We start from the raw sequence: 27,610 nt of genomic DNA, 5'->3' as shown, positions 1-27,610 counted from the left end.
TTGATCCTGGGCTGGCTGCCTGGGTATTCACGGTCACAGAGGTCAACCCCCGGTACGGTCTCACACCCCTCTCTCTCTCTCTCTCTCTCTCTCTCTCTCTCTCTCTCTCTCTCTCTCTCTCTCTCTCTCTCTCTCTCTCTCTCTCTCTATATGTGTGTGTGTGTGTGTGTGTGTGTAACACAAAGCCTTTTAGAGAAGGCAATTTTTATATGTTTAAAAATGGGTAGGCTGGGCTAAAAAAGGAAATATACTCACATCTGCAAATCTCCACTGTCATTATTATAATTAGCGGGCCCACTGCTCTTTCCTTCCTAGTGTCCTCGTGACATAAGGAAGTCCTTGATGAGGACAGTTTTTTTCTTTGCCCTGTTTGGCCCCATTTGAATATATCAAGATAAATCCTTAGACAACCCCTTTAAGGGCAGGGTCACACGGGGCCCATTCGCATCATATTTTACGCTGCGGTCACAGAGGGACTGTAGCCAGGTAGCTCTGTGTGTCCACTCATAGCGGCAGATTTCTACAGCAGAAAATATGTCACTACCAGCAGACACACAGAGCTATCCGGCCGCAGCCCGGAGCTCGCTCTTCCCTCTGTAACTGCCACCGGTGCATACAAAATGTGACATATGCTGCGGATGTGCCCTGTGGGACCCTGCCCTAAGAGGTTAATAAATATTGGCCATTGTGTTTTCCATTTTCCATGTAGCAATTTTAGCAACTGTAAAAACTGTGTAAAAATAGCTGGAAACAAATATAAATGCTTTAAAATGCCAAAACTGTGTATATTCTATCGAAACTGTTTATGAATTCCAGGACTTAAGGAACATAATACATTTTGTGTGAGGCTAGAAATAGGACAACACTAGATACCATAAAACACAATGAACACTGAAGGCTATGATTCATTCTCAGTCTCTGCTGTTTCTACGGTGTATACAGCAGTTCAGAGCTGTGTTCAGCTTCTTATCCACATTGCTACATCTTGTTCTTTTCCTAGAAATGACTTCTGAAATCAGAATTTTCCCTTCCTTGCTGTCTGTAGCACTTGAGTTGATTATATATTTCCCCACTGTTCCAGGCTAGCTCTGTATTCCGGACATTCAAGGCACTTTATAAAATGATACCACAGCACAACGGTTCATCTTAAGTACACTCAAACCCGAATTATTAAGGCAGTGAATGTATTCCTATCTCCAGAAATGTAATGACTTTTGTATATAAAATGAAGAGTTACATGTGGAAGCATCTTAACTTTACTATTAAATGGGAGAGCTGCAATATCACTGAATTTTTTATGAAATAATTTTTAAAGTTTATTCCAATGACTTTTTTCATTCTTTTGTGATGACTTTGATTCTGCTGTGAAACCATGGGTGGTCACGGGGTGACAGTAGAGATTTTCTTACCTTCTTTGTTACATTGTTATGCTGGTAGATTATACAATGTAGAAGTCACAAACCAGAAAATTCACACGCAAATTGAAGCTGAAGCGTTTTTTTCAGGAAAAAACTCTTTATCTAATCCTTCCATTTTGAGCAATATGATTGATACAGAGTCAAGAGATGGGATTAAACATGTTGAGGTTCATCCCAAATCCTCTTTTTATCCCTTACAGTGTTGGGTTAGTTTTGTAGAAACTTTTTATACTTTAGTGCTGGAGGATTTTCGTAAAATTAATGAAGTAAATTATTTAGCACCATATTGTGATGATTTATCAAAAAACGAAAGACTGGGTTTAAAATCATTGAGTAATTATTTTTATTTAGTAATACACCCTGCTGACAAGGGGGGTGCCACTATTTATCTGAAGCAACGCGTATCCTGTCTGACAGTAACTATTATGAGGGTCTTTCCACTAACCCCCTTTTGGAGGATTTTAGGGAATATAAGAGAATGATTACTAAGGCTGCTAGTAAAAACGTATTTAAAAAAAAAAGAAAAATATTTTTAACATAGAAAACACTACCAATTACCGATATTTTATTATTTACTGAAGGTGCATAAGTCTGAGACCAACCCCCCGGGTCGTCCTATTATTTCGGGTGTTAATTTTATTTCTTCACATTTATCTCATTATATTGATTTCTTTCTTCAGCACTCTACCTGCTTTTCTTAAGGATTCTACACAATTATTTTTTGAATTGGTAAACATTCTACTTTTCATCACTTTGGATGTGAGTTCTTTGTACTGTATTTTGGAAGATAAGGGTGTGACTGCAGTTTCTCACTTCTTGGATAGGGAACTCCACTTTATCTGATTCACAGAAACACTTTTTACTGAAGGGGATTAAATATATATTAAATCATATTGTCTTCACATTTAATGGAGTGCTATATCGTCAGACCCTGGGCTGCGCGATGGGGACGTATTTCACCCCCAGTTATGCTAATTTGTATTTGGGGGTGTTCGAGTCCCATTATATCATGCAGCAGCCCTGGTCTGACGATATTTTAATTTACCGTAGATTTAGTGATGATTTTTTTTACCATTTGGACTGGGACTCTTGATAAGGCTTTACAATTTGTTTCAAATTTAAATAATAACATGTGGGGTCTCACTTTTTCACCTATTATTTCTGATTCTCATATGGGTTTTTTGGATTTAGAGATTTTTAAAAGCCTGGGGGGTGGTGTTCAGACATGCATTCACTTTAAAAAAGTGGATGTAAATAGTCTGTTGGATGATAATAGTTGTCATTTTTAATAGATGGATATGTAATATCCCCTATGGTCAGTACCGCAGAGTACGTAAAAATTGCACCTCAGATGGTGATTTTATATGTCAATCTAAAATTTTACAGGAGCGTTTTTTTAGAAAAGGGATATCCTAAACAGATCGTAAAAAAATGCTTTAAAAAGAAAAAAACTTTGTTTGAAACAATGTGATTTAGTTAAACCTGATAAGAATAAAATATCATCTGATTCGAGTAATAAAAAATTCCATTATAATGTTATTACTAATTATAGTTGTGATAGCTGGAAGATTAAACAGATTTTAAACAAGCACTGGTCAGTACTAAAACTAGATCCTCGTTTAAAAAAACACATTCCTCTTAAGCCGGGTATAACATTTCGAAGGGCAAAGAATCTAAAAGCACTTCTGGCCCCTAGTAAACTAAGGGTTAAACCTAAGAATAGCTCCTTACATTTTCAGGACACCGCTGTATCACATGATACCGCTCATGTGACTCGGTCAGGTGATCGTAGGGTGGGAACCTTTCCGTGTGGCTCCAGCCATTGTTTGTGCTGCGAATGGATTGCTCCAGTGGGAGCTCGGACATTGAATTCCAATTCCAAAGGTCAGATATTTAGTGTGAAAACAAAATTTTTTACATGTGTCTCTAGCTATGCTGTTTACTTACTTGTGCGTGTGGAATTCAATATATTGGACAAACCATTCAGACCATTCGTCAAAGGATGAATAAACATCGTTCCAATATACTGAATTCCTTTATGAAAAACAGTGTCTCTCTCCATGTTTGTCTAAAGCATGGAGGAGACATTTGTGTGTTACAATTGGCCATCATTGAAACTATACCCTTTGATATTAACAACCGTTTTTAAAGCCCTAATTAATAGGGAATCTTACTGGATTTTTATGTTTAACACATTGGCCCCGGAAGGGCTTAATGAGGTTATAGAACGAACTATTGTTTGATTTGATCAGTATATTTTCAATGTATTATAATGTTTTTTCTATATATATATTTTTTTTTGTAAAATGTGTGTATTGTTGATGTCATTTCCTGTCATGTGATTGGAATTGGGTATTTATCCTGAGCATTAAGTGATTTTTGTCATGCCTGAAGAAGAAACAGGTCCGGTTTCGTAACGCGTAGCATGTTTTAATAAAATACGTTTTTATTGTCACCCCTGGATCACCTACTGGCAGCGTCTATTATCCTCTGTGGAGTTTGGAGTGGTATTGAAACCAGAAAATATGTCACTGACTAAAAAGAATTATAAAATGCTCTTTTTTTAAAAAAAAAAAATTTTTTTTAAAGTGGTTGGCCAAATTTTTATAAAGTTTAAAAAATGCTGAAATAAATGTTAGAATGGGTCCAGAGGACATGTCCTGGAATGACAGCCTGAGTGCAGGGCTTCTCCTTGTCCTTAGGATGTAAATCATCACTGTTTTGGCAGAGGGGGGTGGGGTTAACATGACTGTAACCACTGTTTGTGGTAGTAAAACCAGTCACGACAGCCACCAATAAAGTACATTTTATGTTATTTGTGGCATTGCAAAGATCTCGTGTGAACAGTGTTGGAGTGCTGTTTTCCTGGCCTGTCTTTTGTCCCTTTAAAGGCATACACTGCCCCTAAACATCTTATCCCCTTTCCAAAGGACAGGGGATAAGATGTCCGATCGCGAGGGTCTGGCCGCTTGGGACCCTAGCGATCTCCGGCTTCGTGCCAGATGACTGGTGACTACAGCCACCATGCCCACTCCATTCATGTCTATGGGAGGAGGTGTGATGGCTGTGTACTAGCCATATAATGTGTAATGGACATGAATGCGTGGCATGACGTCATATCATGAACATGAAAGCCCCAAGCTTCCGTGTTCATTGTGTCCACGGTGGCTGCCCAGAGATCGCGGACCCCCACCCCCGTGATCAGACATCTTATCCCCTATCTTTTGGATAGGGGGCAAGATGTTAAGGGGCAGATTACCCCTTTAAGCTCCTGTTCAGCACCTGTGCAGAAGGGGAAGCAGCCCTTGAAAGCCCGGTAAGCAGTCATATGGGTACATCACAAAAGAAAAGAAAAATCTATTTGGGGGAATTTAATATTTCCTGTATGAGCCCAGAGTTGACAAAAGTGTACAAAATGTTTGTTTCGTGTAAAATTATTTGCTCTAAGCAGGGCTGGACTGGGGCTAAAAACCAGCCCTGGAAAAATTTGCATACCAGCCTCACAGCATTGATACAGCACAGGGGCTCCATACAGGAGATCACAGGGAGCCCCAGCGCTTGGACCCCCTGCGATCTAAAACTTATCCCCTATCCTTCAATTTTTAAACGTGAGATTTGTCCTTTAACTGTAGTTTAATATAAGAAATAGTTAAAGGAAATCTGTCAGTAGTATCATCCGCACTAAACCTGTCACAAAGGCTTGTAGTGTGGGTGATGCTGATTAAAACAGTACTCACATTGTCCAGATGCTAATGAGGGCCTTGTGGCATTGGTGGAGCTCCAATCTGAGCTTGGGGCATGCTGACATTATCTTCACCCGGCTCATCAATATTCATAACCCCCCTCCCTGATCCTTTGCCCGTGTTAGTGTACTTCCAGGAGCGTTATCCCCCCCCTCCCCCCGGGCTTCTTAGTCATCAAAGATGGCTGCGGCAGTGAAGCCGAGGGGAACGCCGCTTCCAGGTGTGCACCGTAAGCGGCACATGCCACTAACACGGGCAAAGGAGCAGGGAGGGGGGTTATGAATATTAATGAGCCAGGCAGAGCAGCCACCTGGGTAAAATGACGTCAGCATGCCCCAATCTCGGATTGGAGCTCCGCCCATGCCCCAAGGCCCTCATTAGCATAAATAGACTAAATCAAATTGCGACGGAACGGCTGGACAAATCTGGATAATGTGAGTACCGTTTTAATAATTAAAAATAATAAACAAACAACTTAAATTGCAAAAAAAAAAGAGAGAACCAAAATGCCCCCCCCCCTTACAAAATAGAACAGCAGGTCTTCTCTTCCCAGAACTCACCCCCACCCCACATACCAGGTCCCCCCTCTCCAGTCTCCACATCATAGGTCCCCCTCTCCAGCAGCCCCCCTCACAAACACACATCACAGGTCCCCCCCCTCTCCAGCAACCCCCCCACACACACACATCAAAAGACCCCCTCTCCAGCCTGCACATAAGAGGTCCCCCTCTCCACCAGCACCCCCCCACATCACAGGTCCCCCCTCTCCAGCAACCCCCCCCCACACATCACAGGTCCCCCCTCTCCAGCCCCCAGATCACAGGTCCACCCCCTCTTCAGCCCCCCAAAAAACAGGTCTCCCCTCTCCAGCAATCCCCCACCCACATCACAGGCTCCCCCTCTGCAGCAAGCCCCCCCCCCACACATACACCACATAACAGGACTCCCACCCCTCAACCTCACACATTAGGTTTCCCTTTCCTCTCACCCAGGGCTGCAGATCTTCCCCCGAGCAGCTGCAGTGACTGTGTGCTGACAGGAGGAGGAGCCAGGAGCAATGAAAAGGCAGAGAATAGATCCTGAGGTGGATCCCGAGTGTCCTGTCTGTACAGCTCCCAGTACAGACTCTGTAGCCTCCGGACCTCCACTCACAGTATCAGCCTGTCAGGAGTGTCAGGACCTGTGTGTGATGCTGCAGCTGTGGTGCTCACAGGTCCTGACAATCCTGACCGGTTGACACAGTGACTTGTCGGTACTCAGGCAGCCTGTCCTCCAGACACTGCTGGCCCACAGGGTGGGCGGCCTACCAGGAATTTTCCCGGTATTCCAGTAGGCCAGTCCAGCCCTGGCTCTAAGTGTGTTGTGCAAAGCATGTGTTGTGCAAAGATGGGACTTCCCATTATAACAAATTTCTATGCATGATAAAGAACTGTCATAATGGGAAAAATTTGAAAGAAAATGAAAAAGTGTTATTGGAGGAGAGAAAGTAATATATGTAATGTATTATTCTGTGCTTATGGTAAATTCTTACCTGGTACCATGAATATGCTCGATCTGAAGGGTCAATGAGAATTGTGATAATTTTTGCCTTTGGGATTAAAGCAGCAGTACGTTTAGGAGCTTCTTCAGAATGAAAATAGTTGGCACTTTTCTCAAACAGAAAATCGGCGGTTACATTTGATGGAACTGGGAAGAAATCCATGTACCTGAAAGAGACAGTAAAAAGCTGTCATCCTACCAATGTCAGATTAACATACTTTCGATATATATTTTATATGACATTTGTTTTAGAAATCCAATAACGTCCCTGTCATAAAAAATAGCTAAAGTTAGCTACTGTTATGTAGCATTGCTGACATCTTATTAATACTAAGTATACTGCCTTTTAACCCTATGCTGCTAACCCACAAAGTCTTTCAGCATAGATTACAAAGGCTATCATTTTGTTATTTGGTTAGTTATATGACTTCTTTAGAATACATCATATAGTATACAGTATGTAATGTTATCTTCATGATATTACCTTTTAGAGTCACTTAGAACCATTTCTGTGAAATGTTTATTCAGCCAAAAAGTTCTGGAATTAATGAAAAGGCTGCAGCATGCCCATTCCCTTCAGTCACCTTAATGTAATTATCTAGATACAGTGATCCCTCAACTTACAATGGCCTAAACATACAATATTTTAAACATACAATGTTCTTTTCAGGTCCATTGTAACTTGAAACCAGACTCAACATACAATACTACGGATAGTCCAGATCTGCAAAACATGTCAATTACAGGAAGAACAGACTAATTGAAATGAGCATTTCACTGGTAAAACCCCTGTATGCCTAAAGTGCATGCACTGACTGGCTGTCTGGTAGTGCCCCCTACAGTACAGGGAGGTACTACATGTTCTGTACTACTCTTAGTAGCTACTCCAAGTGGGGACAGCTCCATTTAAAAAAAAATTTGGGACACTATGTGTACTGTACAGGACCCTGAAGAAGCTCCTGTCCTCTACATAGACAGTGATTTACAGCTCCCAGCAGATCTTTCTTACATTTATATGTAAGAACTTGCTTTATCTGTATTAGTTATCTACTTAGTTTTCTTTAATCCCCACGTTTAACTATTTTTGGATGACATTTTGGAGCTTCAGAACTAATTACCAGGTTTCCATAGAGTTATGGTCTCAAAGTACAATGGTTTCAACATACAATGGTTGTCCTGGAACCAATTAATATTGTAACTTGAGGGACCACTGTACTATGTTGGGTCACTTCCTGCTGATAAATTCCTAATTTGTAAGTATCCCAATGTAATAACTAACTGACCGCATTCAGTATATGTTAGCATCCAATGTATAAGGCTGGGTTCACATATATCAGTTGTCCAGCACAGTTTCCCTCTGCCTTGCACCGGAGGGAAACTGATGCTAGAACTGATCCCATTCATTTGAATGGGACAGTTCACAATCATCCAACTTCTCACTTTTGACGCCGGATGGTTGGACACGCCAGACGACACCGGACAGGGAATGCAGCTTCCTGTGTTCCCCTGTCCGGTGTCCAGAAACAATGGACACCGGATGTCATACAACTGATGACAACTGATACATGTTGTCATCAGTTATGGCATTTGTTGGGTCAAGATCTAGGCTGAGTTCACCTATGCCGGATGCTGGACATATGTGAACCCAGCCTAACTAAGGTGCAATGCATTATAAGGGTTTATTCAGCCAAAGAGCAGCACCTGCATTCTATGCGGGGCTGTGCCTCCAGTCTCAGAAAGCTCTTCCTTTCCGGGACTGGAGATGTGACGTAATGCCATGCACATTGTGATGTCACGCCACGCCCATTGTGATGTCACACCATGGGCAGATCAGACATATTATCCCCTAATCTTTGGAAAGGATGGCTTTGGCCAGATAACCCCTTTAACCCTTTAAGTGGGAACCCAGCCTACAAATTCTGCAGTTCAGCCTTACAGACCTTTGACCCTGACTTATTATTGTGGTATATTATTCTGATGAAGAAATAGGCACAGTCTAATAAGGTTTTTTGATAATTCTTGCACCTAACAAAGTTATCCTTTATTATTTCTACACTTCCGTATTGTATGACACACAGTGCATCACAGCTTGCTAAGTATAAGTGTAGCTGTAGACAGGGGCCTAACTATAAGGGGTGCAGTGGTGGTAGTTGCACCAGGGCCCTGTGAAGAGGGCCCCACGACCCCATAAGAAGACACCAGTAGTTGGAAAGCACATGGTAGGCATGGGCTCAGTTACAGATTTTTCATTATAGCCCAGAAGCTACATGTTTTGTCTCTGGCAGCAGACTTGCCATAGTACCCATAAAGATCCCTATTCGCCATCTAAACAGCCTACAATGGGCACATAGGGCAGAACTAGACCATAGACCAATGGTAGAAGGTGGCAAAGACTGATGAATCACAAATATTTTTTTTTCATCATATGGATGTTATTCATCCATATGATGAAAAAAAAAAATATTTGTGATTCATCAGTGAATCACTTAACTTGGTAAGAGACAGAACCAGGATGCATTGTGGGAAGAAAGCAAGCCAGTGGAGGCAGTGTGATGCTATGGTCATGATCTAAGAATCTTAGGTCCTAGCAATGATGTGGATGTTACTTTGACACATACTTCCTTCCTAATCATTAGCCCAGGCCAAATACACCTATTCATGCCCATAGTGTTCCCTAATGTCAGCTGCTTCTTTAATGTTCCCTCCAGACTGCAAAAAATTGTTTAGGAATACTTTGAGGAACAGGAAAATGAGTTCAGGGTGTTGGTCTCCAAATTCTGCAGATCTTAATCAGATTGGGCATCTAAGGCAGTGGTCTCAAACTGTGGCACTCCAGATACTGCAAAACTTCAACTACCAGCATACCTGGACAGCCAACAGCTATTTTGTATCATCTGGAGGGCCACACTGATCTAAAGGGTTTGCTGGAAAGACAAGTCTAATCCTTGGAGTCCAATCCACAACCCATAGGACTTAAAGGGGTACTTTGGTGGAAAACATTTTTTAAATCAGCTTGTGCCAGAAAATTAAACAGATTTGTAAAATATTTCTATTAGATAATCTTAATCCACCCAGTACTTATCAGCTGCTGTATACTATAGAAGTTCTTTTCTATTTGAATTTATTTTCTATCTGACCACAGTGCCCTCTGCAGACACCTCTGTCCATGTCAGGAAATGTCCAGAGCAGGAACAAATCCTCATAGCAAACCTCTCCTGCTCTGGACATTTCCTGACATGGAGAGAGGTATCAGCAGAGAGCTCTTGTGGTAAGACAGAACATAAATTCAAATAGAAAACAACTTCCTGTAGAGCATACAGCATCAGATAATACAGGAAGGATTAAGATTTTTCTTAATAGAAGTAATTTACAAATCTGTATAACATTCTGGCACCAGTTGATTTGGAAAAAAAAAAAATAGTTTTCCACCGGAGTACCCCTTTAAAAGGATCTGCTGCTTAGGTCTTGGTGACAGATTCTAGCTATCTACCCCTATAAATATTTGAATGGTGCTGTGATGCAATTCTGCCCAGCTGAAGTTAGTGGTTGCTATCAGGGGAGAAATAGTGAAATCATTTAATTTCACATTCAATGAGGGTCACAGGGATAAGCCCCACTCATTATAAAATTAGGACATTTTCTAGTGATGTGCCGTCGCTTTATGAGGTGGGAATATCATTTTAAATATGCTTTGGATCTCTGCAGTACTGTAATTTAACTTCACATCCAAAAAGCTGACTGGAGAGAAGCAAGTTATTAGATGTCAACTAAGAATAGCTGAGGTAATGATTAAAGTCCTGCTTGTAATTCAACACAAGCCAGCAGTGTCTTGCACTCATTTTACTTCCCGTGGTTAGTGAAAGTTACGTTTTATAGAGGTACAGAGTAATCAATGGTCAACAGAACTAAAATAAATTGACTTAATGGAATAAAGTTCAGACTTGTGAAAGTTGCCGAAAATGACCTATAAAAAAGCCATGTTAAATATGATTGATTCGTAAAGAGATCTATAAAATTCGGGGCAGATACACAAAGGCCACCACATGGCTGTTCACTTTTTAAATAATATCTCAGTGTTAGTTTGCTGAAGCACATCGAAACCAAGAGGGAGTCGGCCTTCTATTTGGTTAGTTTACGATCTCTCACTCACAGGAGAGAAATGCTTTTCTGCCATGGTGGAAAATAGCTGTTCCATTTTATTGTTCTTATAATAATGTAGCATACTGGCTCACTCCAGAGAACTTCTGTTTACTAGACTGTGGCTTCCTTGATGCTCAATCTCCCTTTGGCCTTTGGTGTTAAATACATACACATATACGCACACATACAAACACACATACAAACACACATACACACACACACACATATATATATATATATATATATATATATATACGTTGCTGAGCTACAAGCTCTTGGTCTCATACAGTGCCGATTGCTCCACACCCCTGGCCTTATATATATATATATATATATATATATATAGTATTTTGGAGTAGCAATATTAGTCCAGTGATGTTGCAGAATCTTTTCATACTTTTTTTTAAATTAAACTAACTGTATTTTGTAAAGACAAGCTTTCAGAAGTCCTCCTTTTATCAAGTTAAGATATACACACACACACACACACACACACACAAACACACATGCACACATTGCTAGGGAAGCCAGAGGCCTTATCTTGTCCTCAGCGTCTTCCTTCCCTGGCTCTGAGATTGCTTAGAGCTCCCTTTGGCAGCCTTGAGCAATCGAGCACAGATTTCATGGATCAATGTAATACAATAGCATTACATTGATCTATGTACGCCATCTGATGATGGTTTATGATAGGCCCCTGGGGGGGGGGTGTATAAAAAAGTAATACATATAAAAAAAATAGCTCCCCTAATAAAATGTTTTTTTTTTAAATATGATACTGTACAAACACGCCCCCTCCCATAGGCTTGCATTGAGGGGCGGAGCGTGACGTCACACCGGGGCAGAAGCATGGCGTCACACGCCGCCGGCCCAGTGGTCACCGGTAATCAGATCCAGAGTGGACACACTCTGGGGACTGATTACAAACGGGGTGCCGCGTGCAAGATCACGGGGGTCCCCAGCGATGGGACTCCCGCGATCAGGCATCTTATCCCCAATCCTTTGGATAGGGGATAAGATGTCTAAGCACCGGAGAACCCTTTAAATAAATTGGGGCTCAGAGTCTTGAATATTGGATTAAATTAAAACGTTTATTAAATATGATGTAAAGCTCGCAGCTAGTCCTCTGCATGGAGGATCGGAACTTATCTCATAAGCGCTGTTTTACATTCAAAATTGCCGCTGCATATATAGGAGACGGCAGTGTCTCCAGCAGCGAATCCTCAGCACAGAGGATTAGAACTTATTACAAAACACTGCGATTTTATTATTCATTTGTCATATTGCCGCTACATAAATCAGGAGACGGCAGTGTCTCCAGCTGCGAGCCCTCTGCACAGAGGATTGTAACCTGATACAAAAGTATATACAAATTGATACAATTACCATTCATTTTTGCTGGATTCTATTCAAGACTTTAACCACTTTCTCTTCCAACTGGATACAAATATTTGTGAAACTAGCAACTCAAACTGTTATATTACCGCTATTCACAAATCACCAATTCCGATCATCCTTATAGATACGTGGACACTTATTGTTGTACATTTTTATTTGTTTATTATAATTATTATATTTTAACATTATATATTAAATTGCCAAGGATTACATTTTTACTAATTTTACTGTGGGATCACAAGGGCCCTGTGATCCGCAGTATATTATACCTATATGTACAATTTTATATCATATTTAATAAACGTTTTAATTTAATCCAATATTCAAGACTCTGAGCACCAATTTCTTTAATTTGTATCTTCCCCTTTTTTGGCACCGTGGGTATAGGTGCTATTTGGGTAGCTTGAGCCATTGGTCACTAGGTTAATACAAGCCTCTCTACCATTTTTTTTTCCTGAAACCATAATTGTCTGATTTTTCTCATATTAACTAATCACAGATCAATCGAGCTCTGGTAAAGTGAAAGCTAAGCTGTGGTTGGTTGCTATGGGAAAAAACAGACAATTATGGTTTCAGGCAGATTGATAAAACAAGGGTACAAGGAGGACACACATTTTACAAGCCTGTATCAATAAGGGGAAAGGACAAGGATTGATCAACTGCTATTTCTGCCTCTTGACAGGACGATTGATGTACCTTAACCAATCCTAAATTGGATGAGGAGCTAAACTTTTTAAATAGCTACTAAGCCAATAAGACCTCTACAGTTTTGTTTTTAATAAAACACTGAAAGAATGTAGTTATTACATAGTCTGAACTTTGACCTTGCTTGATATAGGTTCAGTGTCCGAAAAATAGCTGGACTGTCATTACGGAGCTCTTTGTGTAGTGCCATGAGGTTTTTATTAGTGATGAGAGGCAGGGGCCATATTCAAATTAGCGATACTTCGCGAATATATGGGTGAATGTTCGTCCTATGTTCGCAAAAGTTGCATATTCGCTATGTTCGTTCTCTTTTCTTTTTCATGCGAAAATTCATAATGCAATTAGCATAGTGCGCATGTGCGATTATATCTTTCACCTAAAAGAAGGGAGGGATCAGTGTCCTCGGGAAGTGCCAATATTTGCAAATATTTGCATATTCGCATATAATTGCAAATTCGGAAAAAATAAAGACAATATTCGTAATTACGTATATAGATATATCTATATTCTAAATATTGGTGAAATTGCGAAGTGCCGATATTCACAGTAAAAATTTGCATTTCAAATATTCGCAATCAACACTAGTTTTAATTTGAAAAAGTGAAAGAGATTACTTTAAATGGACATTAAATGTAGTTTTGAAACATCTGGAGGTCCGCAAGTTAAAGACCACTGCGGCCTTCGACATCATAAAGCCCCCCCGTCTCACCCCCTTTAGTACTGTACTCACCTCCGCTCGGCGGGACGTTAGGGTGCGCTGGTCCGGGCCATCTGTGCTGCAGGGACAGTCCGGCGCGGAGGTATAGTCGTTCCGGGCTGTCCATCTTTACCGGGGGGGGCCTCTTCTCCGCGCTTAGGGGCCCGGCCCTGGAATAGTCATGTTGCCTTGACGACGATGCACAGGGACGTTCATGAGTAACGTCCCTGTGCGTCGTCGTCAAGGCAACGTCTCTATTCCGGACCCGAAGCGCGGAGAAGAGGCCCCCCCCCCGGTGAAGATGGACAGCCCGGAACGACTATCCCTCCGCACCGGACTGTCCCTGCAGCACAGATGGCCCAGACCATCGCACCCTAACGTCCCGCCGAGCGAAGGTGAGTACAGAACTAAAGGGGGTGAGAGGGGGGGGGCGGCTGGATGATGTCAAAGGCCGCAGTGGTCTTCAACCTGCGGACCTGGGCCTTCACGGGAAAAAAAAATTAAGAAGTAGAAATAGACATTTCGTTTCACACTTACCAGTCCAAGCCTTTGTGGTAGTTATTTCCGTTAAAGAATTGCATCTCTTCAAATGTTTTTGGGTTTGGTGAATTGCTAAGTATTGCAGGATGCATAACCAAAAATAAATACAGAGCTGTAGTACCTAACATAAAAAATATAGGCAGAGTGTAAAGAAATATTTTCAGACAATGAAAAGATAATCAGTTAACAGTTTCATGACTTATAACTTACCCATAAAAGGAATAACAAATCTGTTTCAGTTAGATCCCAACAGAGTTAGACATTTTACTCACTGCCGTTGTGACAGGGCAGTGTGACGTCCGTCGGGGAACCCAGGGAGAATAGTGGGAGGAAAATTACATCATGCAACGTTTTTTCCTTCCGCTACAGGAAACAATGTCGCCCGACAGACCCATAATAGTAAATGGGATCTGTCTGGACCTGTTGTTTCCCATTGTGCCCCTTAATAAATAACATCCATTAAGGCACAACAACAAAAAGGGCCTGATGGACATTTGCCGATGGGACACAATGGCAGTGTGAAAGGGGCCCTAAATCAGATCCTTCTGAGTACTGAGTTATTTCAAAGGGCCAATTAAACTTCTATTGGCGCCTGGCAGGGCACTGCAGATTATGCTCGTCTTGCTTGTAAAAATATTATAAAAAAACTATTAGACTAGGTTCATAGAGTGTAATTTTTGTCATATTTTATTGTAAATTTGCATCTGTATTTTTAACATTAATGTGTCCTATGTCAGTCTATGGCAAAGTTATTGTCTGTGCATACAATATAAAAAATAAAAAATAAATAGATACAGGTATATTTGTTCCATCTGTATAAATAAGTGATATGGCAATGCATGGACGCCAACTTTCGTTATTTTACGCATGAATTTTTAACAACTGCACTACAAATATACTGTGCAAACCTACAATTACACTGGGTAAACCTAGCCTAAAGTTGTAGTGCCAGTGGTTATATGAATGTAGTATTTAGACTAGTTTCACATGCTGTAAATGAATTGTGGGAGGTACGCATATTCACATCTGATGCCTCATTCACATCTAAGCTAAAGGCTTTGTTCTGTTTTGTGAACTAAGCAGCATTATTCCATTGAGATCAATGGGAGGCTGCTGAAACATTTCTGTAGTGTGAAGGAGCCCTCAATAGTCCATACCACCCTACATACATTTCACACCTGATTGCATCTTATGTCTGAGCAGAGGTAGACCCCTTCAGTTGTTGGACCCCATAGCCACAATGTGTGCTACCCTGGCAGTTACGTCCATGCCTAAAGTTGCTGCCATCATGAAATATTGTGAAAAACATCGGGGCGGAAATAATTTTATTAATTTTTTTGCTATTTAGTGTTTTAACATGGAGTAAAAGTTAATATAAAATGCACATGCATTTTATGGAAGACTGATGCTTTGTTAGATTTTATATACTGCAGTCTGCCACAATGTTTTCCAGGTAAAAAACACCAGCACCAATTCATGATAAAATGCATGCATTGCATTAGATGGATTTTTGTTGCATTGTAAAACAATGCAAAACTGCAACATGAGAACCCAGCCAGATGTTTTCTAGAAGCTTGAAGGAATAGCAGGTGAAGATTCTAGACCAGTGATCCCAACCGGGGTACCCTGGAACCTTGGTGTTCTGTCTAGAACTGCCGGGGGCTTTGCGAGCTCCTGTGAATCATGGTAGCGCAGGGGAAGCCTGTGTGTGCATTGTGTGTACTTGCGCACTGCACAAACAGCTTCCCCCTTCCCTCTGCGGCACTGGAGTGAGTCACAGGCGTGCTGGCCGGCCCCCTGATTATCTTTCCACCTCCCCCCCCCCCCGGAGTATCTTCCCGGCCCCCAGGAGTATCATCCTGGCCTGCCTGATTCCACCCGCAGCTCCCCCCCCCCCCGGGGTCTTCTCGGCCCACGGATTCTTCCTGGCCCCTCGCAACAGCTCAGCTTAATTAAGGTAATGCACCCTCTCCCCACTGTCACCCCTGCCACCCCTTTGTCACTCCTCTGCTACCCCCTTTCACCCTTGTCCAGTTTCCTGTCATCCATGTCCACCTTGTCTGCCCCTGTCACCTATGTTGACCACCCCTCTGACCATCCCACGAACTACCCCCTATCACCAATGTCCAACCCCCACTATTTACCCCTCTATCCCTTTGTCACTCCTGTCCACCCCTCTTTTACCCCTATGCCCCCCTGTCACCCATGTACACTGTTCTACACCCATCTGTCACCCATGTACACCCCTCTACACCCCCAACACCCATCTGTTACCCATGTACACCCATCTGTCACCCATGTACGCCCCCCCTGTCACCCATGTACACTCTTCTACAACCATCTGTCACCCATGTACAGCCCTCTGTCACACCCTACACCCCTCTGTCATCCCTTTTACACTCCTCTACATCCCAACATCCCTCTGTTACCCATGTACACCCCTCTGCCATCCATGTACACTCCTCTACACACCTGTCACCCATGTACACCTTTCTGCACCCCTCTGCTACCCCTGTACACCTATACACCCCTGTATTCCTCCTCACTTGTAAAAGGTGAATCTGGAGACTGATGCTTGAAAAGTGCGGAGCCTAATAGGTTTGTTTTGCAGGTTTAACGGTGAAGAATTGTGGCTGGAAGAAATCGTCATGATGGCCCGAACCAGATGGAGAAGAGAAGGGAACGAAGCTGATGTTAGAAGACACAATTTGTGATTTGCTGTATAAAGCAGCAGTGTAATCTACATACCCACAGATAAATTGATATTGCGGCCGTTTCCCCCATTTTTTTTTTTGCTCATCAATTTCAGTGGGGGTTCCCCACAAAATGTTTTTTTTTAGGGGTTCCCCAAGTCAAAAAAGTTTGGGAAACACTGTTCTAGACCCACAATGTGAATATACATAACTACCATTTTATTCCCTTTAGACAACGTGATCTATATTTGAATGCGCAGTTTGGAATTTGTTACTAAATGGTAATTTATTTGTAGTGGATTTATACGAAAACATTTAGGATTACAAATAAACCTATTGAATACATCCAAATGGAGCTATGGTGTGCCTTGTCTATATGGACAAATGATAATAATATATTAGTTATATATATTTTTTTTTATTGTACATCAAGGTCTATTCCAATGTTATAGTTTTCTCTTTTGTCTGTTTTCATGAAAAGATACACAAGAATTTTAATACTGGCACTAGATTTTGAATGATGAAAAATACATTTATTTCACATTTTCTAGGCTGGCAGATAAAACTGATGCATTAATTTCCCTTAGGTTTTCCCCTGAAATCCAGCCCAATTGTTGTCATCCCAGTGCCTAGACACCATTTTTCTGAACATCTCAGTAATAATGTGCTCATATTCTGTTTCATTTTTTTCTGAGAGTATCAAAGCTCATGTGTGATTAAACACAGAATAATTTCTTTACCTTGTCATGAAGAAGAATAGTAATATTATCATCGCTGTATAATTACCATCCATATCAATATATGATTAGAAAGCTTAGTTGTCATATTTTTCCAGATTTTCTTCATTAAATGTTTAAGTTCTTTAAGTCAAAGAGATGAGGTGAGTTACCTTAACACCGTCAGCCGTTCACTTTACTACTGTGAACGCTTATTAAACTAAGTGACAAGTTTTAGAGATAGGGATGAAATTTCACAAGTCATAAAGATGCTACCTGTTATTACCTGACTGGCAAGTGAGTGTTAATATATAAGATTAAAGAGGTATTCGTATTTCCAAAATGTATCCCTTATCCACCGTATAGGGATAACAAGCTAATCAATGGGGGTCTACTGATTCGATCAATTATTGAAAAATAAATAATTATTATTAGAAAATGTTAATAAAAAAAAAAATATATATATATATATATATATATATATATATATATATATATATATCACAGTGTAGGGTCCGTCCCAATGAGGCCACTTTATCGCGGTGGGACGGTCCAAGCTATTTGACCGCCGGCGGAGACAAATTTGCGAGCTAAGTGCCTCACTATTTCATAGTTTCACATTTGCATCTATTACACCATAGCTGTATAGCTCTCCATGTTTTAACTGCATATTCATGTTTCATCTATATCTTTGTGCTGGCAGTGTGCTGCTGCATTCTTTTGTTGCTGTATATCTAGCCTAGTAGCGTGCACCTGTAGGCCAGGTCCATATAATAGTTTGGTATCAACTAAAGTGCTGGCTGACTTATTCTTTGTCTGTATTGCACATACGGGGGAGTGGCTACCTCCATGTTGGCCTTGCACCCCACCCACCTCTATCAGGTGTGTATATAAGGTGTCTTGGATGTTCCAGACCCTGTCATGCTTACTGAACTGTTCACACAGAGGCATATTCAAAGTGTAGGGTCTGTCCCAATGAGGCCACCTTATCGCGGTGGGACGGTCCAAGCTATTTGACCGCCGGCGGAGACAAATTTGCGAGCTAAGTGCCTCACTATTTCATAGTTTCACATTTGCATCTATTACACCATAGCTGTATAGCTCTCCATGTTTTAACTGCATATTCATATTTCATCTATATCTTTGTGCTGGCAGTGTGCTGCTGCATTCTTCTGTTGCTGTATATCTAGCCTAGTAGCGTGCACCTGTAGGCCAGGTCCATATAATAGTTTGGTATCAACTAAAGTGCTGGCTGACTTATTCTTTGTCTATATATATATATATATATATATATATATATATTTATACACATATATCATTTTTATTATTTTATATATTATTTTTCATGGTCACTGCACCTGCAATCACATTTTAGCCATGGAAATGTTTTATACTATTTTTATACTGTTATCGCTTGTGTATGTTATGCTTCTGCCAGAATTTTCCATGATTAGAAATATGGCACCAAAATTGGTAATTTTGTCGCAAAACTTTCCAATTTTTGCACAAAAAAATTAAAGATGGCGGCAATTTATCTTAATTATAAGCATGGGGATTTAAGTGGTCGGATATTTACTGAACTGCTTGTTACCCCTTACCTTTTGGATAGGAGATAACTTTTGGAGATCGGAATATCCCTTCATATTTCATACTGTAATTCTTTTTTCTTTCTTTTAAACCGATACAAGCAATGACAGGATAAACAGCTTATGGTTAAAATTGTAGAATCATAATACTTAGAGGAAGTTCACCCAGAAGATGTAAACCATGGCAATTTGTTAAGACTGTAGTTTTGTATTTTGCTGCTTTTTGCACCATTTTCTGGCATAAGATTTGTCAGACTGGAGGTGTTCACACTACTTTTTAAAAATGAGATCAGAAAAGCTGTGAATTATTGCCATGACACATAAAATGGTTACAAAAATGCGTCCATAATAACATAATGTAACATAGAAAGATGTTGGCTTTTCTCTGTCAGTTGGCAAGGTTATAAAAAAAAAAATATAAGTAGCACAAGGAAAGTTCGGTTCTGCATGAACTAGAACTTCAGGTGCTTTGTGTCTGCCAAACCTGCTAAAATGGTGTAGAAAAAGAAAATACAAAGGAAGGTATCACGATCACACCCTATCGGTCCAGCCAAGATGCTAGAGAGAGTGTGATGGTGCAAGGGTTAAGGCCACCAGACCTCTGGGTATCCACTACTAGTCCCAGCAAGTCACCAAATTAACCCTTAGAAAAACGTGTTTCCACCAGAGCTGCCTTTAGAAAGGTGAGCTACTATATTTAGAGATCTAAGACCAGAGCTGATTAATTAAACATTTAATCTGATAAAAAGGTATCACAGTGCTGACTATATATAAAAATACAGAAACAAATGACATACAGGTATAACAATATATAAAAGACTTTAGCAAGACAAGTTCAGAAAACAAAAGATGAAGTTCCTACAGCATGATGGTATCAGTCCATGAGAGTGAGAGTCCAGCTGTTCTTAGGATGGTATTTTCAGCTTTGGGCACAGCCTTGAACAACCAACTTTGAGTCTAGCATTGTTTAAATATCATATCTGCTTTCTTGGGAGGGAGACTCCATTCCCCCCTCCCCTCTGATCCCACCAGGGGGTCTTCTCTCTTCCTGGCCCCCTTATCTGTGTGATTCTATGATGGGACCAGAGTGCACCTTACATCCTGCTGCTTCAAAAAAGCCTTTGACTTCAAAGGAGATGTAAACAAACAGCCAGACCCCCCAATAAAATGCAATACACAAACCCACAGTCTGAATGACCTCTCACCCATGGCTTGGATAATACATCACACAGTTATAATTATAATAAACATATAGGATTTTAATAATAACACCTCCCCCTTAAGATGGAGACAGAGAGATCTGGCCTCTCCAGGCTGATAAATCTGTCTCCATTAACCGTCTATTTATTTTCTTGACAATACAGGACCTGCATTCCCAGGCAAAGATGGCACTGAAGGGGCCTATTTCCTCATTTAGCTGCCTTTTCTTTGCAGCTAAGAGCTGTGGATTGATCTCCACATCCTGAAGGGATCCCTGGCTCTTAGCTTCCTCCACTAGGTCCAGTAGGGAATCACTACCCAGCCCTTCCTCTGGTGCACTGCATACAATGAGTACCACCGAGTACCACCTTCTCAGGGTCATAGTATGCCATATTAATGTGGTACTGTCTCTGCCTCTGACCTTTCTCATCAAGGGCAACTACATATGTGGTGGGTCCTAGGCACTGCAAAATGGGGAAGGGACCCTCCCAGGCGGTCTGCAACTTATTCTGCCTGATGGGGTTCAGAACCATTACCTTCTGTCCCACTTCATAGACCCGGTCCCTTGCATAGTGATCATACCAGTACTTCTGCCTGGACTGTGCTGCTGTGAGGTTGTCATGTACCAGCCCAGTCAGTGCCTGCATCCTGTCCCTGAATCTCAGAACATACTCCACCACAGAAGTCTCAGGGGCCTGTAGCCCCTCTTCCCATTCTTCCCTAACTAAATCTCGGGGTCCCCGCACTTTGTGACCATATAATAATTCAAAGGGCGAGAAACCTGTAGATTCTTCGGGTACCTCCCTGTAAGCAAATAAGAGATGGGGTAAATACTTTTCCCAGTCTCTGCCCTCCGATTCTACAAATGTTTTGGGCATTTGTTTCAAGGTGCCATTGTTACCGAACACTCTGTCCAACCAATGTAGAGGGTTGTGATCAGTTATGACAGTAAAATCCCTGCCATACAGGTATGGCTGTAATTTTTGCAAAGCCCAGACCACAGCTAGACATTCATTCTCTGTGACCGCATAGGCCACTCCCAAATGTCCTGCCAGGGGGGTCTCATGGGCCAACCTCAGCAGCTCTTTCCTGTACTGCCTAGGAACCACTAACTCTCTTTCTCTCTCCTGGGCCCCTAGCATGCCTTTGGAAAGGGACTCCCAGTACAAGATATCATTTTCCCAATATACCCGATGCCCATCTGTGTCAACACCTGTATGTTCAGCATGTTGTCTCAGCCCTTCAAGGGAAGGGTCACTGCGCAGAGATTCCCAAAAATGCTCATTTCCCTCCCCCCATCTCGTGGTATCAGGGAGCACATTTACCCAAGGTGAACTAGCATCTCCACCTTCCTCTGCTGTGGCTTGCAAGTCACAAAGCTTGCCTCTTGCATCAAAATCCTCGCTTCCTTTTAAAGCTGCAGCCCTGGCATGCTGCTGACGCGTTACCACTGCCACCATTGGTATGCCTCCCTGGGGTTTATTTTCCTCCCCCTCAGTTCCAGACATAACAATACAGGCATCATACACAGGGCTATCACTCCTTCCCTCCTCCTCCTTAGGCTCACAGGATTGGTACATATCACTCACTGCTGGTCCCTCATCCATATATGTCACCAGGGGCACACCAACCCCTCCCTCTAGCCCATCTCCACTAGGTTTTGGCATTGGCAATGCATTGTCACCACATTTTACAATATAACCCATTCCACTTTTGGAAAACATTACTGGTTCAGTCACAGGTAAACAATTATCAGTCCCCTGCACTCCCTCCCAGTTACCACATTTTGTAGTGTCTCCCAAAGTCTCGCACAGTACCTCAGAATGAACAGGGCTCTCTCCTAGCCCATCCGGTGTGCAGGTAGTGTCCTCTGGAGCATAATGACAGAGCATCTGACCCAAATCATTCCCCAGCAGAACATTAACAGGGATGTCCTCAGAGACCCCCACCTCCCGCAAACCTTTGCCTGTACCCCAATCCAGGTACACACAGGCCATGGGCACAGCGGGCCGCACACCTCCAATTCCTTTTCTAGGGATGATGTCCTCTGTATCCACCACTTCAGGCCGCACCAAGGTAAAGGAGGCTCCAGAATCTCGCAAACCCACTGTCACCCGGTCACCCACAGTTACACTCTGCAGGTTATCCGCTCTTTTCTCCACTGCTCCGGACACCAGAAGAACGGCTGTGTGTCCTCCAGCTACTGGTGGAGAATTCTTTTTGTTGGGGCAAGTGGCACTCAGGTGCCCAATATTGTTGCATCTGTAACATCGGCGGGTGTCCCCCTGACCCAATGTGGCTCCTGTTGCTTTTGGGAATGATGGCAAGAATTTTCCGGCTGGATTGGTGCTACTGGTGGTGCTCTGTGGGTGTGTGGCTCCCCTCCAGGTACTTGCTCCAGCTTGTGCAGATCCACATTTTGCTGCTTCCGTTGCTGTCTTGGTCCAATATCTACTCTCAGGCTTCAAAGCTCCGTGTTTGGAGAAACTGATCCAGGACCATCAAGTCCTCCAGGGCCTCATAGGTAGTGACTTGTAGGCCACCAGTCCATTGCCTGAATGCAGTCCTTAGCTGACCTGCATGTTGAGTGCAGCTTTCTGTGGCACTTTGTTGCAAAGTCCGAAACTTTTTCCGATAAGCTTCTGGAGTCAGATTAAAACTTTTTAGCAGGGCAGATTTTATTGCCTCATAGTCCTGGTCACTCTCAGAGGGAAGCGAAGCAAACACACCCAGAGCTTTCCCTCGCAGCTGTGGGGTTAGATATCGTCCTCACTGTTCCTTAGGTAGATGGAACTGCCGGCAAACCTTTTCAAATCCCCTCAGGAACACATCCAGATCACCATCTTTCTCCAAAATGGGGAAATGTTCCAAGCGAGGTTTGTGGTCTCCTTGATCCTGCACATCACTGCGTGCGGATGAAGCATCCCCTCTCAGCCTCAGAACCTCAAGTTCATGCCTTCGCTGGGCCTCTCTTTCTGCGGCTTCTCTCTCTGCAGCTCGTATCTGTGCCTCTCTCTCTCTGCAGCCCATGCCTGTGCCTCTCTCTCTGCTGTTTGGTACTGGAGAAGCAGTTGGAGTTTCATATTGGCATCCACATTCCCAAGGTGTTGTAAGGCAGTCCGCATATAAGAGTCCAAGGCCTCATGTGGAGTACTGTCCTGATGGGGAGTAATGTTGTATTCCCCAGGAGATATAATTCCTTGGATGGCAGTTCCAGCGGTAGGACTTTGTCTCATGTCACTCAGCTCTTCTGCACGGGCATTATACTCCACAAGATCAGCAATAAGTTGTTCCTTGTTCTTTCCTGCAGTAGGGATGTCCTTTTCTTGGCACATTAGCTCCAGTGCAGGCATGGACTGCTTGCGATATGCCTCCATATTTCCGAGATGAGACAGAGGAGGTAAAACAGGAGATGGGGAGGACAGAACTGTCTTGCACTCTTTTTGTATGTCTTTTAAACCAGCACTGAGCTCTGTCTTTGGAATTTACACACAATAATATGTATGCAATTTCTTTTTAGTGCTAAGATTTCCTTACAGGTAAAATCCAGCAAGCACTAAAAATCTCTAAATATATCCCGACGCTGCCACCAGTTGTCACGATCACACCCTATCGGTCCAGCCAAGATGCTAGAGAGAGTGTGATGGTGCAAGGGTTAAGGCCACCAGACCTCTGGGTATCCACTACTAGTCCCAGCAAGTCCCCAAATTAACCCTTAGAGAAACGTGTTTCCACCAGAGTTTTCTTTTAAAATCATAACCCTTTAAATTTTGCACCTAAAAATCCATATGGCTTATTTTTTGCGCCAACAATTCTACTTTGCAGTGACATCAGTCATTTTACCCAAATATCTACAGCGGAACGGAAAAAAAATCCTTGTTCGACGAAATTGAAGAAAAAATGCCATTTTGTAATTTTTGGGGGCTTCCGTTTCTATGCAGTACATTTTTCAGTAAAAATAACACATGATCTTTATTCTGTAGGTCCATACAATTAAAATGATACCCTATTTATATCGGTTTGATTTTGTCGTACTTCTGGAAAAAATCATAACTACATGCACGGAAATGTATACGTTTAAAATTGTGGGCTCATTTTTTGCAACGAGATCTGACGTTTTTAGCGGTACAATTTTTGTATTGATTGGACTTTCTGATAGCTTTTTATTCATTTTTTCATGACATAAAAAGCGACCAAAAATACGTTATTTTGGACTTTGGAATTTTTTGCACCTACACCATTGACCGTGTGGTTTAATTAATGATATATTTTTATAGTTCGGACATTTACGCATGCGGCGATACCACAGATGTTTATATTTATTTTTATTTACATGGTGTTTTTTTTATGGGAAAAGGGGGGTGATTTGAACTTTTATTAAGGAAAGGGTTAATTTATTAACTTTTTTTTTACACTTTTGTTTTGCAGTGTTATAGCTCCCATAGGGACCTATAACACTACACACACTTATTTCCAGCACTGTTCACTGCAAAGCCATAGCTTTGCAGTGATCAGCGTTATTGACGGTCGATTGCTCAAGCCTGCATCTCAGGCTTGGAGCAATCAATCGACGAGGGGACACACTGGAGGCATGTAAGAGAACCTCCGCTCGTGTCCCAGCTGATCGGGACACTGCATTTTCTCTGCGGTGGTCCCGATCAACCCCACTGAGCAGCCGGGCAGCTTTCACTTTCGTTTTAGACGCGGCGTTCAACTTTGAACGCCGCGTCTAAAGGGTTAATAGCGTGCGGCCAGGGTGCCCTGGGTCCCGGTTTCAGATACATGCCGGGACCGACCCGATATGACGCGGGGCACCGCGTGACCCCGTATTATATCACGGGAGCCGGTCAAGGACGTAAATATACGTTCTGGTCGTTAAGGGGTTAAATATTGTTGCTAAGCCTGTGTAACCAAGGAAGGTGCCAGTGACCAGGTGACTTGTTGGTGACCTATTGGACCCCTCCAAATTGCTCCTTATATAGCAGGGAGGAGTTAGTCCAGTGAGATGAGTCTGAGGTGCAGTTGAGTGAAGACCTGAGAGTTGTCTGGTGTCCTGAGGGAGACCAAGATCTAATCACGCAGCCACTATCCGTGGAACCAACTTCAGGGGAAAGTCAAAGCCTGGTAAGCCAAAATACAGGGGAGAAGTCTAGTCAGCATAGTCAAGTCTGTCAAGTCAATTACGTCTCTATTTGTAACAGAAGAAGAAAACTGCTAAATAAAATGGGATTGACATATAGAAAAGCCAATCAAAAAACAGCACTAACACCTAATGATCATAAAGTGTGGAGAATTGGATGTGAGTGATATTCAGCAATCACCAATCTACATTGGCCAAAAAGATAATTCCAGGAATGGCAAATAATGCACTGAAATCATTTATGCTATGGGAATGCAGTCAGGGAAGCAGTGGCCAGCATGCCATTTCCCCTTCTGACCCATGTAACTATAAATTCACACTTCCTCTCTTACTTCCCTAATAATCTGATGTGAAACAGATAAACATTTTAGTGTACCATTTCTCAGCTTTCCAAAGAGTTAAATGATTTATAACACCACAGAGTGCTTTAATGACAAAGAAACACTGAGTATTTTTAAGTAAGGTGTTTTATTTTATCAATAATGTACCAGCTTTAATAGGTATTAATGTCTCATGGATAAGTTTAATTGGCGTCAGATGCTTATTACCCTGAAATTTACATGACACCTCTTAATATTCCATTAAATTACATAATGTAGTGAACCTTTAAATCTAGTGCATCCGTTTTTAAACCAGCTGGTAATGTGTACGTCATTTCTAATTAACTCAAATAAGTCATTTTTCAATGATGTATTATCTCGGTGTGTAAAAGTGATAGTTTGTAGATACCGTGATGACCACATGCTGAAGAAACCCATGGCTATATGTAATGGGAATGGCTGAATTATTGTGTCGGTACAAATTATGGTTATGGATGTAATGTAGGCAGTGTTTTCCTTGGGGTGGGCAACAAATAAATGACTATGTTGCAGATTAAATAACCATTTTCTTATTGTATTTTCTTATTGTTTATTCAAACACACATTACATTTTTCATTAACCCTTCTCAGTTTCCACTTCTTCATTATGCTCCCTTCACCTATATTGATCAGCTCTGCACTGGCTTGGCTATCCCCAAGTACTGTTTGGTAAAGTTAGAAACCATTGACTTGATTGTATTGACCACGTACTGTAAATGCACCGGGAAGATAAAAGGTGAGGAGTTATTAGGTGCAAGTAAAAGATTATTTTTATTGTATGTTTTTTTTTGTTTTTTGTTTTTTTTTTAGTCTAGAAAAAAAAATAACTTCCTTCCATGTCCCAGGTTCTGAAAAGGCAACTCTACAATGTGAGAGTTTCCTCAATGAGCTTCTAATTACTTAGCTTCCTTGAATTATGGGAATGGTTCATTTATATCCAGTGTAAAGGATTAGGTAACGGGGATAACGTCTCCTGGGTAGACAGGCACAGTTTTGCAGGAACACTGTAGAAATTGCAGTCCAAAAAGCAGGGGATTCGTTTAACTGACCTCAGCCAGTTTTATTGACAGGTTGAGGTACAGAACATAAAATATAAAAAAACAAAATCCTAAGCCTGACCGGCTCTAACTAACAACAGGAAACCTCACTAACCAAGTGCCGGCCTAATACCGGGCACTGAACAATATAGCGACATCCATACCACTTGTAGTGTTCTCACAGGCTCCATGCAGATAATCTGTTCCCAGGCTGAGAGAGAGATGTGTCTGAATTCTCAGCCTTATATCAGGCCAGCACACCTGAGGAGTGATTACCTGACAGCCCAAAACCCGGACTGTCCGGATGGAGTGGGGGCCCACCCTTCTCTCCCCACTCCAGCAACACAGGCCCTAAAAACACACAGGTTTTATACAAACCCAAATTGCAGAGATGTCTGCATAGACCTCTGCTGAACATTTCCCTGGTTGCTTTAAATTACATAAGTGAGGAACCTCGGGCACACATAGACCCCGTCCACTACTTCTCCAGACACTCTGTCACACCAGTTATAAACAGTTGTGTTTAGAATTATTACTACTATTATTTGTAAATATATTATATAATAAATAAATAAATAGTGAGTGGAATAAATGTATTTTCTTCCAGTGGTTGTATTGTATACAGAAAGATCTAATGGTAGGGATGGATGGCCCAAGCAAAAAGACATCTTGTGCTAAACACAAACTCCAGTATAAGAACAG

General features: G+C 41.9%; 1 protein-coding gene across 3 annotated transcripts in view; it reads right to left on the bottom strand.

The window, feature by feature from the left end:
• Positions 1 to 27,610, bottom strand: part of LOC130361911 (bifunctional heparan sulfate N-deacetylase/N-sulfotransferase 3-like) — a 361,861-nt gene that overhangs the window by 59,709 nt on the left and 274,542 nt on the right. For all 3 annotated transcript variants that reach the window (XM_056565591.1, XM_056565600.1, XM_056565609.1), the window contains exons 9-10: positions 14,175 to 14,298; positions 6,693 to 6,867 (exon numbers count right to left, since the gene is read on the bottom strand). In XM_056565591.1, coding sequence (XP_056421566.1) covers positions 6,693 to 6,867; positions 14,175 to 14,298 — 299 coding nt within the window. The remainder of the gene's footprint in view (positions 1 to 6,692; positions 6,868 to 14,174; positions 14,299 to 27,610) is intronic.

Source organism: Hyla sarda, chromosome 1, assembly GCF_029499605.1.
Source record: "Hyla sarda isolate aHylSar1 chromosome 1, aHylSar1.hap1, whole genome shotgun sequence".
Taxonomy (NCBI): Eukaryota; Metazoa; Chordata; class Amphibia; order Anura; family Hylidae; genus Hyla; species Hyla sarda.
This window is presented reverse-complemented; position numbering and strand designations above follow the sequence as displayed.